Here is a 12519-nt window from a genome sequence, read left to right as displayed (position 1 = left end):
TTCCTGCCGTTTCCAGCACAGAATGCAGATCATTGCCTTAGAATCATAGAATTGAAGAGTTGGGAGGGGCACCAAGGGACATCTAGTCCAACCCCCTGCATTTGTGGCTGGTAGTCACTGATAGCCCACCCCTTCATGAGTTTTCCCAATCCTCTTATCAAGCCATCCAAGTTGGTGGCCATCCCTGCCGCCTGTGGGAGGGAGCTCCACCATTCATCTAAGCACTGCCTTAAAAGGGACTTTTTTTGTCCATCCTAAATCTTCCAGCATTCAGCGTCATTGACTGCCCATGAGTTCTTGCACTGTGTGTGTGAGAGAGAAACTTTTCCATGCCATGCATAATTTTGTAAACTGCTATCCTGCTGCCCCTTCCTCGCCCTTTTCTCCTTAGCCTTAGCCTTCTCCCTTCCCCACACAAAGGAGTGCCTGCAAAGCGCTTCTGTGCTACTATTGAGGGTCTGGTGGCACCAGGATCCTCATCCTGCTCTTCTGTCCGGAAGAGGTGGCACTCTTGAGAAAAGCAGGGGTGCCCTTCACTCTGTGCCCACAGAAGATTTGACTTTGGGGAGTGTCAGAGTAGAGAACAAGCCTCCCATAACAGATCCCTCCATGAACCCTTTCTGGGTAAACCTCCTGGCTGGCAAGCCCAGAGCAGTGATTCGTGCCAAAATTCATACCATTTCAGCCAAGCCGCCCCCACCTGCCCTACGCCTAAGCTCATATATGACTTCACATGGGATGACAGGTGAAAACCTCGCTCAGCCGAAAGGGAGTCTGCAGACACCACCAGTCCGTTGATTGGTGGATCCTGCAAAGGGCTGCAAGCGGAGCCTCCCAAGAGCAGGCAATCAGCTGCCTTATGGAGAGCCTGGCAAAGGAGGAAGGACCAAAGGTCACCTGACCTCCATTGGCAGGCAGCAGCCCTGCCCACCCGTCAATCTCCTTTTGGGGAAATCATGATCCAGTTCACCTGCCAGATCTAGTTCCTCTCCCTGATGTATGGGGGTGTATGTGTGTGTCTATATATTTATAGAATCATAGAATAGTAGAGTTGGAAGGGACCCCAAGTGTCATCTAGTCCAACCCCTGCAAGGCAGGAGTCTCAACTAAAGCATCCATGACAATCTTACTGACTGTTCACAACTTGCCCTGTGTCTTTAATAATAATAATAATAATAATAATAATAATAATAATAATAATAATAATAATAGTCAAGTTTGGCAGAGGTACATTTTTCCTACTCTGGTGGGAGAAGCCATATCTGCCAAAGCTCCTTCCTTTATACAAGGGCTGAAAGTGTGAGCCTTCAGCCTTCATGCAATCTGGCAATCCTTGGAAGGGCCTGGTTAGCAACATCTGTGGCAGGACTGACCTGTGGCTCCTTCCAGTCTCTGGTGCAACAGAAGCTACATCGGTTGAGCTTCTGCCTGCTGAACAGATCTGAAGGCTGCCAGGAGTGGGGGAGCAGCCCTTGGTTCCTGGGCCTTGCTTGGTTGGGCAGAAGGGCAGTGCAAGAGGGGGAAATGTTCCCGAGGCGTGTAGCACTATAGCGAGAGAAGCTTCAGCCACCCAAATTCTCCCTTTCCACTTGCTTTTCAAGCTGCCAATCCTCCTAGATGTGTTTGGGAGTCCCTGTGCTCCCTGGGCCTGTCTGTGCTGCCTGCTTGTGTCGCTGTCTCTCTGCGTTGTTCTCACAGCTGCTTCCTTCTGCCCTGCTGGGAGCCCAAAGTCTGTGCGCTTAAACAGGGCTTGTCCTGAGCAGCACAAGGCTTAGTTCTCGTCTGCCTCGGGGGGGGGGGGGGGGATAGGAACAGGAAGGCCTCCTCTTGCCTTGAGTGCTGTCGCCATCCTTCACTATAGAGTCATAGAGCCATAGAACTGAAGAGTTTGCAGGGTCCTCTAATCCAGCCCCCTGCAAAGGAAGAGAGAGAGCAGCTTTTGCGTGCTCAGATGGCACTGCTCTCACCTGGAAAAACCTGAGTTTCTGCAGAGGTTGTTGGACTACAGCTGACAACATCCCTGGCCACTGGCAATGTTCCATGAGGCTGGTAGCATAGGAGCCAACTCGTAGGGGGTGAGGTCCCTTCAGCCCCCGCCCCTGTAAAATATTTGAGGGGGCTGGACCCCCCCCCCAGGCTGGTAGGCATTGCCATTCAAATGGTGTGCATGCACTACATCTTGTGATTGATTATGCAGGACGGGGCTTCCCTGCACACACAGCCCACCTGCAATATTTTATTCCACTTGGCACCCTTGGCTGGTAGGAGCTGGACTCCCACAACATCTGGAGGGCCACAGGATTTGCAGAAGTATGGGAAGCCTCCATGGAAAGTGCAGTGATCGTTAAGGACTAGAAACTTGGCATCCAGGAGCAGTTTCTCCTTTTTGCAGTTGTATGATAATAAGAAATGCCAGTGCATGAATTACAAGAGAGTCGGGAAACCCCTTAAGGAAATCCACAGGCCTTACCCTCTGACCAATTTTAGCCCAATTGTGCCCCCTGCTGGCGTTATTGTAACAATAGCTGGGAGGCTGGGCCCCAAGCCTGGAGTACTGAGCGTCCAAAGAGCTTTCTCTAAGTCAGACTGGCTCCTCTTCAGATTCATCAGATGCGTAGCTCAAATAAGAACTTCCAAATTTCAGGTAAATTTGGCGACAAGGTGAGGGTATTTCTAGAAGGAATTAAAGTTTGCCTTCTTCGGAAGCCTTTGCAGAAAACCTTCACGTTTGCCTTGAGCCTTGTTTTAGGCAAAATTTAGCAGAAACTTCACCCAAGGCCCCTCCTGTGGGCTGTGGCAATGGCAAGTCGGGGGCCTCCTTACGCTAGCATATTTCCCCCCTTGTGTTGAGCCAGCTTAACTGTCAGGATCCCCCTGCCCACCCACCCAAATCACCCTGGGAAGTGCTTTATTCGCGACTTGGAGTTACCATTCCCTGGAGAGAATGGGAATGAGCCCTGACCCAGGTGGGTGTGCTGTGTTTGAAGTGCAGCAGCAGAGATCATTCTGTCTGCTCTGGAAAGGTTCCTTCTGTTTGCACTGAAATCCCCGAGCCCAGAGGAGGGACGGGCGGAGGTGCTTTGCTGTGGCCTTGGCATGTTTCTAACCCGAGCTTCCTGTCTCCTCTTCCTCTCTTTCCACCAGGGCTTCACCTCGACACCAATCCACTGACCTCCACCTCCCCCTTGTGCCCCCACGATGGCCAGGCGAGCGGAGCCACGAGCTCACTGGGGCAGGGCTGGCTCTCCATGACTCTTTAGGTTACATGGCATGATTTCCGTAAGAGACCTAACTTTACTGTCTTATTCGCATGACCGACCGACTGCAGACGCATGAGCTACAGTTCTTCCTCCTGACCTAAAGCCCGGACCGAGGAGGGGAAGCCGTGCGGGGGCGCCTGCTTCCTGGAGCCCTCTTCTTCTGATGCAGCAGGGAAGGAGTCAGCGGGATGGCACTCGGCGGCCCATCCACCCTCGCCCAGCCCTCCCTCATGCCCAGCCTTCGGTCCAGGTCTGCAGGCCTAGGAGATGGGAAGCAGAGCAGGGCTGCCCAGGGGGAGAGAAACCCGCCCCCCGGCTGTTCCTGCCCAGTTCGGGTGGAAAAGCGCGGCCTGGACAGTGGCTCAAACCTTGTGTATACAATGCGAACAGATACCTACTATGCAAACACAAATAGGGACGTTCGGCAGGATGGCATTGGCGCGGCTCCCCGAGAAGCCTCCCCAGGCTGCCAGCCCACAGCGGGACGGAGGCAGGGAGTGCTAAGGATGGTGCCAGGCACAGCAGATCTCCCAGGCTCATATCTCTCTCTCTTGCAAAGACACACACACATATTCGGGGGGCGGGGTGAGCGGTGGGTGGAAGAAGAGAGGGGGGAGGAAGGGCTACTGCATGAGCCTCTGCCAGTCCACTTGTGCCAGGCCCACGGGCACCAAACCCTCGGGCTGGAGGAGCGCAGCGTCCCGCTTGCGCCCGATGCCCGGCTCCACCCAGCACAATCTGTCGCTCAGGAGAGGTGCAGAGCTGCGTTGCAACCTTACCTGCGCTTCTACACTAGGGAGGACCCGCAAAGGCCTCCCAACTCAGCACAGACGTGGCACCTGCCAAAGTTTCCTGGACCACTCCTAGCTGGGGAGTAGCTGAATCTCCCCCCCCCCCCAACCCACTTACACACTCCCACACCAAGTCCCAGGATGAATAAAGGGAAGAGCAGTGCACTCTGGGCCTTTTTTCCCTGCCAGAGGATGCTCTACCGCCCCCTCCCTGCCCCTTGGTGCTTGGGGAGTCCTCCCCCTCCCCAGGACACTTCTTCCAGCCAAGCCAGAGGCCTGGGACTCCTTCCTTGAGCAAAAGGTCGATCCTTTTAGGAGGCATCTGCTCTGGGATTCCAAAGAGAGTGGGGGGGGGGGGAGTTATGCTGGCTGGTTGCCATGTGACCCCCCCCCCTTCAGTCTTTGGACCCAGAAGAGATGACAAGGGGCACCTGCTTCCTGAGAAATGCACAAGTTCAGCTCTTTCCCCCAGGGCCCCCCCTTCCAGGCCTTTGGTGCTGTTGCTGCCACCCCATATGCAGCTGCCCCGGGTCGTTGACACCACCCCCCCAAGCAATCTGGGGCTGGGCAAGCATGTGGGTCCCACTCTCATGCACAAGGGGCAGGGTGATGGGGCGAGGGAAGGGAAGCTGGGGAAAGACCCAAGAATGTGGTCCAGGCATCTCCACAGAAAGTATCAAGAGCTGCCCCAGTGACTACCATGCAAAGTACACACAGCGACCCCCCCACACCACCACCACCTTCATGCAACATGTGCCCTGTATGCCCGCCCGCCCCAAATTGCTGACACAGCCTTTGCCATAGACTCTAGCGTGGGGCCCCCCCATGCTTTGGCCTCCTGTAGTGCGTAGGAAAATGAGCTGCGAACTGTGCCCCCCTCGCCTGCCTGCGGGGCGACGCTTTGCCCGCTGATTGCTAGTAGGAGCTGTAGGGGAGGGTGATGCCTAGAGAATGCTGCCTTCTGCACTCTAGATGCTTTTTAGAAGTTTATGAGATTACTTTTAGTTTCTTTTTTATTGTTATGGGAATTTTTGAGCCTTTTGGCTCCTCCTCCTCCCCTCCCTCTTCCTCCCCACCTCCATCCCTCACCCCGATGTATAGACCATCCTCCCTTGTCCACCTGCTACCAGAATCCAAGTTAATAAAGAAACCAACACCACTTTGTGCTGCCTCGGCTTCTGTCTCTTCTTCCTCTCGCTTGCTAAGAGGAGCGCCACAAATCCAGCTCTGGCCTGAAGTCTTCTGCTTTGCCTGGCCCCCTCCAGGAGGCAGTTGGGGGGCTTGGATCGCCAGGGGGTGAGAACGCCTTCAATAAGAATAATAAGACAGCCAGAAGACTCTGCCTGCAGCTTGCATGCTTCAGCCCAGCAGGAGCTGGCTTCAAATTATAGCATGAACCCTTGGGGAAGCAGGGGGCCTTCTGACTCCCCTGCTCACTCTCCCAATTGACCTCTGTTTCCGGGGCCCAGCATGACACCAAGAGGTCTCCTTGCTGGGCCCAGAAATCTCAGGGTCTGGGATACACCTGACCTGGCAGCCCTACTTACTAACTTGACTTCTCTCTTTATTTGTAAAATAGCTTAGATAACCAGGACGTGGTAAATAGGGTATCAAAGGTAACATTGGACATGGAGATTTGCAAAGACTGCTGTAATTTTGCCAGTTTACATCTAAGGAAGGGGGAGAAGTTTGATGCTGTTCACATTTAAAGGCAACTATCATCATTTGCCCTTTCTGAAACAATACGCTAAACAAAATCTAACCAGTCTTCTAAATTTGCTCTCTGAATTTTGCAATGCAGTTCCTCAGCATAGGGAAATTGCATTAGAGCAAATTGCTTTGCAAACGTGTATATTAGTCAAAATTGCAGACAAAAAATGTGTATATTAGCAGAAATCCTGCCATGGGCCCAGAGGAGTGGTGGGAGGCACTAGCTGGAGAGCCCCCAAGGGAAGAGAGGGGTGGCCGTGGGTGAAGACTGGGAGGAGGAGGTGGTGGAAGCTGAAGAGGCAGCAGGGTTAGTGGGTAGGGAGAGTCTGGCAGAGAGAAGCCCAGAAGGGGAAGCAGGAGAGGAGGGAGGCCAAGGGGCAGAGATGAGGCAGGCTGCTGAAGAATCTGGGGGGCCTCCCCCTCCTGCTGTGACCAGCTCTCCCAGGACCAGAAGAGGCAAGAAGATGGTAGAGCAGAGAGAGACACGTGGACAGAGTCTCAGATTGCTTGAGAAGGACCCAGGGGAGGAGGAGACTTAGAGAGCGGCGGGAAGGCAGGAACCGGCAGTCACTGGGGCAAGACCTACTGGGAAGGGTTGCTGCGGTGACCACTAGGACTGAGCTGTTTCAGTTTCTTTGAATAAATAGTTAACTTCACTGACACCTTGTGGCCTGCTCCTGACACCCGTCCTGATAAAGGCACACTAAAATGCTAATGAATTTTTGGTGTGTGTGTGTGTTAGTACGGCAAACTGATGTGGATATGCATAGAACTAAGAAAAATAATGGAATTATTAGAGAGCAACTGAAATGGTCAGATTTGCCCATCCCTCCAGATGATGTGGGTTTCCTGCAGCTTCCACTGAACTATATAGCTATAGTATTTTATTTTTATTTTTTTAAAAAAGCCAAGTCAGACAAGGGCAAATCACATGATTGATGTTGCGTCTAGCTTTGCCCTTAGGGAATTTTCCTTTGGAGCTGATCCCTGCAAATGCATTTCTGTGACCCCAAGAAAGAAGTTAAGGGTGCATTCCCCAAAGCAGCGTTGGGGAGCCTCTGGCCCTCCCAATGTCCCAGCTGCCCAGCCCACCTGGTCAACACTCATTACAAACACTGCAGTTCAGTGCAAGGTGCTTCCGACAGTAAGTGATGTTGGTTTCTGTGGGTGTTTCTTTAGTGAATGAGGCAAAGCCATGAAGGAGAAATCTGTCTCCCGAAGGGGGCAACATGTCACGGAGGAGGGGGGGGGGACCCACCAAAGAAGCCAGTAGGAATTGCCACATCTGCCTTCTTTCTTGCTGGGAAGTTAAGAGTGTAGTGAACAAGCTGTCACTGCAGCTATTGATGTGAAAGAGTATACACTTGATTTGTACAACTCAGCTATTGTGCACATAGCTACACACACATTAAATGTTGCATTTGAATAACTATGAGTGTACAGCTCAAGTAATGTGTGCACACATTGTACCACTCATTTAAAATAATGTGTAGAAACCCTTACACCCATACAAGATGGGTGACACCTGGCTTGAGAGCAGTACATGTGAAAAGGAGCTAGGAGTCTTGGTTGACCACAAACTTGACATGAGCCAACAGTGTGACGCGGCAGCTAAAAAAGCCAATGCAATTCTGGGCTGCATCAATAGGAGTATAGCATCTAGATCAAGGGAAGTAATAGTGCCACTGTATTCTGCTCTGGTCAGACCTCACCTGGAGTACTGTGTCCAGTTCTGGGCACCACAGTTCAAGAAGGACACTGACAAACTGGAACGTGTCCAGAGGAGGGCAACCAAAATGGTCAAAGGCCTGGAAACGATGCCTTATGAGGAATGGCTAAGGGAGCTGGGCATGTTTAGCCTGGAGAAGAGGAGGTTAAGGGGTGATATGATAGCCATGTTCAAATATATAAAAGGATGTCATATAGAGGGAGAAAGGTTGTTTTCTGCTGCTCCAGAGAAGCGGACACGGAGCAATGGATCCAAACTACAAGAAAGAAGATTCCATCTAAACATTAGGAAGAACTTCCTGACAGTAAGAGCTGTTCGACAGTGGAATTTGCTGCCAAGGAGTGTGGTGGAGTCTCCTTCTTTGGAGGTCTTTAAGCAGAGGCTTGACAACCATATGTCAGGAGTGCTCTGATGGTGTTTCCGGCTTGGCAGGGGGTTGGACTCGATGGCCCTTGTGGTCTATTCCAACTCTATGATTCTATGATACTGTTGCCTCTGGTCAAGTAGCTATTTGTAAGAAAACAAACACCTGTCTGGCAGAGGTAATAGTGTGAAACGTGTCCATGCCACAAGCAACTATTACATTCTTTGAAAACCTCTGTTGCATAAATTTGACTAACTTAATAAATTTGACTAAACAACATAAAAAGGGGGGAGGGAAGAGTCTAGTGAAAGAGGGTGTATCCCCCTGCAAAGGGATGGTGTGGATGACCTGCTAAAAAACATAGGCAATTCATTCTCCCAGTGCCTATCCTTATGTAGGCAAGATGGCACCATCCAGGCACCAGGGGGAGGTGTGCGCAGTCTTGTGGCAGCCCCAGGGTTTGCAGAAGTAAAATAAAAGAACTTGAGAAGGGGCGCACAGCAAGGGCTTAGCATGCTTAGCAGCCACAAAAATGCTGTTAAGGTGGAGCTAGAGTGGAATGGAACCAAATGGAGTATCCTTGGGAAGGGTATAGGTGGCTGGTTTTCTGAGCAGGACCACTCAAGACATTTGGCTGCATGTCCCAATTATTCCTCCTGAAGCCAAACCTAACACATGAGCCCTTCATTTCAAGTGGCCTGGCCCTCACCTCTCCTGCCTTCCCGATGTCTACACTACACAAAGAGTGCACACCTTGTACTTTTTATTTGGTTTTGCACACCAAATTTGGGCATGATGGGGTTTCAGGCCCCTGCTCTGTGTTCAGTCGCATGGCTTTTGACTCCTGGAACAAGGAGGCCCTCCAGGCTGGTGGCTTTTCCCCAGGAGTGTTTTGCAGGATGCTGTTGACACACTAATAATTGCACAGGTGGTGGATTTAGTCTGGACCATCCCCACAGACTTCTGTTTATTAGTTCTGCATTACAGCCTTAAAATGAATACACTATTGGAGTCGGGGGGGGCACTCTGCCCTAGTGCAACAAAAGCAGGACAATCACCCCCCATCCCAAACATTTGTAGTATGAAAAATTACATCATTTCAGCAGGAAGCTATGGGTCATGCACTGACTGGAAGCCAAGCTTCCTGTCCACCCTGAAACTTTTCGCAGGCACCAAAAACCTTGAAAGTTGGATTGTAGATAATTGCTCTGACATCATCATGCACACAAATCAAAAGGATGCCTGTAGAGGCCCAAGGATTATTTATCTGTTTATATATTTTGAAACTTCTACACTGCTTTTCATTTATAAAATCTCAGAGTGGTTCACAGTAAGCAAGAAAGTCTCTAAAAGAGGCAAGTAACAAGCATCCAGATAGTCATAAAATGTTAAGAACAGGCACTTACAGCAGCAAACAGAACCAAGAATCGCAATATCAACCGCCAGGAGAGGCCAACGTAATCAGGCAGATCTTTAACTCCTGGAAAGCTCCACCACCACCTGACTTCCATGGGGAAAGCTCTCCTGATTTCCATGGGGAACTCAGTCCATAAAGTAGGTGCTACGGGGGGAAAGGTCTTCTCTGCACCCTGACCAGCCAAACTTTCTGTAGTCCAGAGAGCCCCTTCTGAAGATCTCAGTGGCCTGGGCAGACTGTCCGGTTGGGCTTACAGCACTGCTTGAGGAGGAAAACCCCGCCTGGCAGAACTTTCCCATCCATTTCAGGGCTTATGCACACATACCTTTTTCCCTGCTCTCTCCAGGCATGGTTCACACTTTAAAGCTCTGTGTCCGGGCAGCCTTTGTTTTTGCTCTGGAGGTTTCTCTGTGAAAACCTGCTCTTTAAAGCTCAGCCGGAGCAAATAGCAATCTGCAGAAAACCCAAGTTGACATTTGGTCTGATTGAGTGCTAAAGAGCAAGTTTTCATGGGGAGATCTCAGGGCAAAAAAAGAAAATGCTCTGACACAGAGCTTTTAAGAACGGACCTGTACTTGGAAAGAGCAGGTCAAAAAGTAAGTGTGAATAAGCCCTAACTCTTAAGGCCCAACAAGACAATGCACAGGAAACGCATGCCCCCATCAAGCAATGTGCGCCTGTGCTTTAGAGGAAAGTATCAATGGGAGGCAGAGATGGATGCAAAGCTTAGAGGCAGGAAGGAGAAGGGACAAGTAGTTCCTCCAGAAGTCTGTTTTTCTTTCTTTTAACAAATGTGTGACAATCATGCAGAACTCTCCTTTGGCCCTCAAGTATGTGGACTGGCAAGCCAGTGAGTGGAGCTGGGAGAGAAATCCAGTCTCACTGAGATTTTAATGTGAAACTACCTAATCTGTGCTTTTTGAAATGATGCAAATCAAAACAGAGAAGTCACTCTTCTCCAAATTTTGCAATGCTATTGCCTAACCAAATAATGTCTCTAAATATGTTTATATTAGGAGAAAATGTGCACAAAATGCATTTAATTGTGAAAACAACACATAAAATGCATTATATTTGGGGAAATTGCTTGCAAACGATGTGTACATCAGAATAAATTTGCGCTAAAATGTTAGTGAATTTTCATGAGGATTTTTTTTAGTGCAGATTGATGTGAAAATATGGAGAATTAAATGGAAGATTGGGAAAATGAGAAACTGAGGGAAATCAAAACAGACAGATTTTGTTCATCCCTACCCATGATTTCTACTTACAAAACCCATCCCCAAAACCCTCTGCAGAGACGTATACAGTAAGCAGTGCACTTCGGCTGGCTTAGAAGAGATTGGATGGGGTTCAGAGAGAGAGAGAGAGCATGGGAGACTCCAGGCTCCTAGACAGTCTCTCTCCTTTGATCTCTGTGCTGACCTGTCCTTTTGAAGAGAAAGTGATCCATGTTAGGTGGCGTCCTTTTTCATTTCTGCCTCCCCTCTCACACTTTCTCTGGGTCTTGGATGCATCTTCTGAGAACAAAGGGGCATGTCTAGCTTCTTTGTTTTATTAAACTCGTTAGCTAGGACTAAATAACTCTTTCCTATCAAGAATGTACTTCCCTGAGTAAACGTAAGCTTTCTTATTTTATGCAAAGTCTCCAACTCCATGACCTTAATTAAAGGTGTGCACTAAACAAGGATTCATTTCATGAAAGCTACTGCATGCAATCCCTGTACACTGATAGTGGGTTCGTCCTATGCTGTACAGCACAATCCCATTCTTCTGCCCCCAAAATGTGTGCTTTCAGATGTAAGAAGTGTAAGAAGAGCCGTGTTAGGTCAGACCAAAGACCTGGAACTATTCTGTTCCCTCTGGGGTCAACGTCTTCAGAACATGCGGGCAACCATAGCTTTCTCCTGAGGCTCTCTCTCTTCCTAGCAACTGGCGTGCAGATACCGATACTCTGATACCCAGTAAGTAATATAGTGACCATGACTAGTAGCCACTGACGACTTGAGTTTGTATGAGAGCTGTCCAAAGTGGCTGCTGTCACTACATCTTGTGGCAGAGAGTGCCATAGTTTAACCATGCACAGTATGAAGAAGTACAGCCGTTCTCCATTCATTCTTCGCTCACTGGATTACTCCTCTGGGTTTCTTGTACAATGAGAGAGGAAGAAAAATTTCCTATCCACATTCTCCATACTGTGTAAAATCAATACACCTCCAACACAGTCTCCTTAATTGCCTTTTTCTAAAATAAAGAAACTGCAAATGTTGTAAGCTCTCTTCACAGGAGAGTCACTTCATCCCCTTAATCATTTTGGCTGCTTTTTCTGATGCTTTTCTGACTCTACAATATCCTTGTTGAGTTGGGATGCCCAGAACTGTCCACAGTATTCCAGGGGTGATCAGATTTGCATAAAGGCATTCTGACATTGGTACGTTATTGTTGATCCTTTTCCATGACCCTGGACACTGGATTTCCATTTTCCTTTCACTTTTTCACTCCTCCTGCACACACCAGCCTCAACATTTTCATTAAGCTGCCCACCATGACCCCAAAATCCCTTTCCTGGTCAGTCATAATCAATTCAGACACCTTCGGAATTGATTCTAAATTTAGGGTTTTCCTACCCTAGTGTGCATCACTGTACTTACCTTGAATGATGTCTGGCATTTTATTGACCATTCACCCGGTTTGGAAACATCATTTTGGAGCTTTGCAGAATCCCTTTTGGGCTTTATCACCCTGAATAGTTCACTGTTATCCATAATCCTGATCCTATCTGGGCCTTTTCGGTAGTGGTGCCCACCCTTTGGAACACCCTCCCATGTCAAGGAAATATAACCAACTATCTGTCTTTTAGAAGACATCTGAAGGCAGCCCTGTATAGGGAAGTTTTTAATGTTTGGTGTCTTACTGGGGCTGCCCTTGAGACTGACCCAGAAATTCCAGCGGGTGCAGAATGCCGCGGCGAGACTCCTTATGGGGTCTTCACTGTGAGATCACATCCATCCGGTACTATACCAGCTGCACTGGCTCCCAGTGGAGTACAGGATCAGGTTTAAGGTGCTGGTTTTAACCTTTAAAGCCCTATATGGCCTAGGACCCTCGTACCTACGGGACCGCCTCTCCTGGTATGCCCCACAGAGAAACTTACGGTCTTCAAATAAAAACATCTTGCAGGTCCCAGGCCACAGAGAAGTTAGACTGGCCTCAACTAGAGCCAGGGCTTTTTCGGCTGTGGCTCCGAT

The 12519-nt window shown here is 49.5% G+C and overlaps 1 protein-coding gene across 14 annotated transcripts in view; it reads left to right on the top strand.

The window, feature by feature from the left end:
• ANK1 (ankyrin 1) overlaps nucleotides 1-5210 on the top strand; it is a 187178-nt gene extending 181968 nt beyond the window's left edge. For all 14 annotated transcript variants that reach the window (XM_077931048.1, XM_077931047.1, XM_077931058.1 and 11 more), the window contains one exon: nucleotides 3145-5210. In XM_077931048.1, coding sequence (XP_077787174.1) covers nucleotides 3145-3171 — 27 coding nt within the window. In that variant the 3' untranslated portion in view covers nucleotides 3172-5210. The remainder of the gene's footprint in view (nucleotides 1-3144) is intronic.
• The last annotated feature ends 7309 nt before the right edge of the window (nucleotides 5211-12519 follow it).

This window comes from Podarcis muralis, chromosome 7 (genome assembly GCF_964188315.1).
Source record: "Podarcis muralis chromosome 7, rPodMur119.hap1.1, whole genome shotgun sequence".
NCBI classification, from domain to species: Eukaryota; Metazoa; Chordata; class Lepidosauria; order Squamata; family Lacertidae; genus Podarcis; species Podarcis muralis.
Note: the sequence above shows the minus strand (reverse complement) of the source record. Positions and strands in the feature narration are given on the sequence as shown.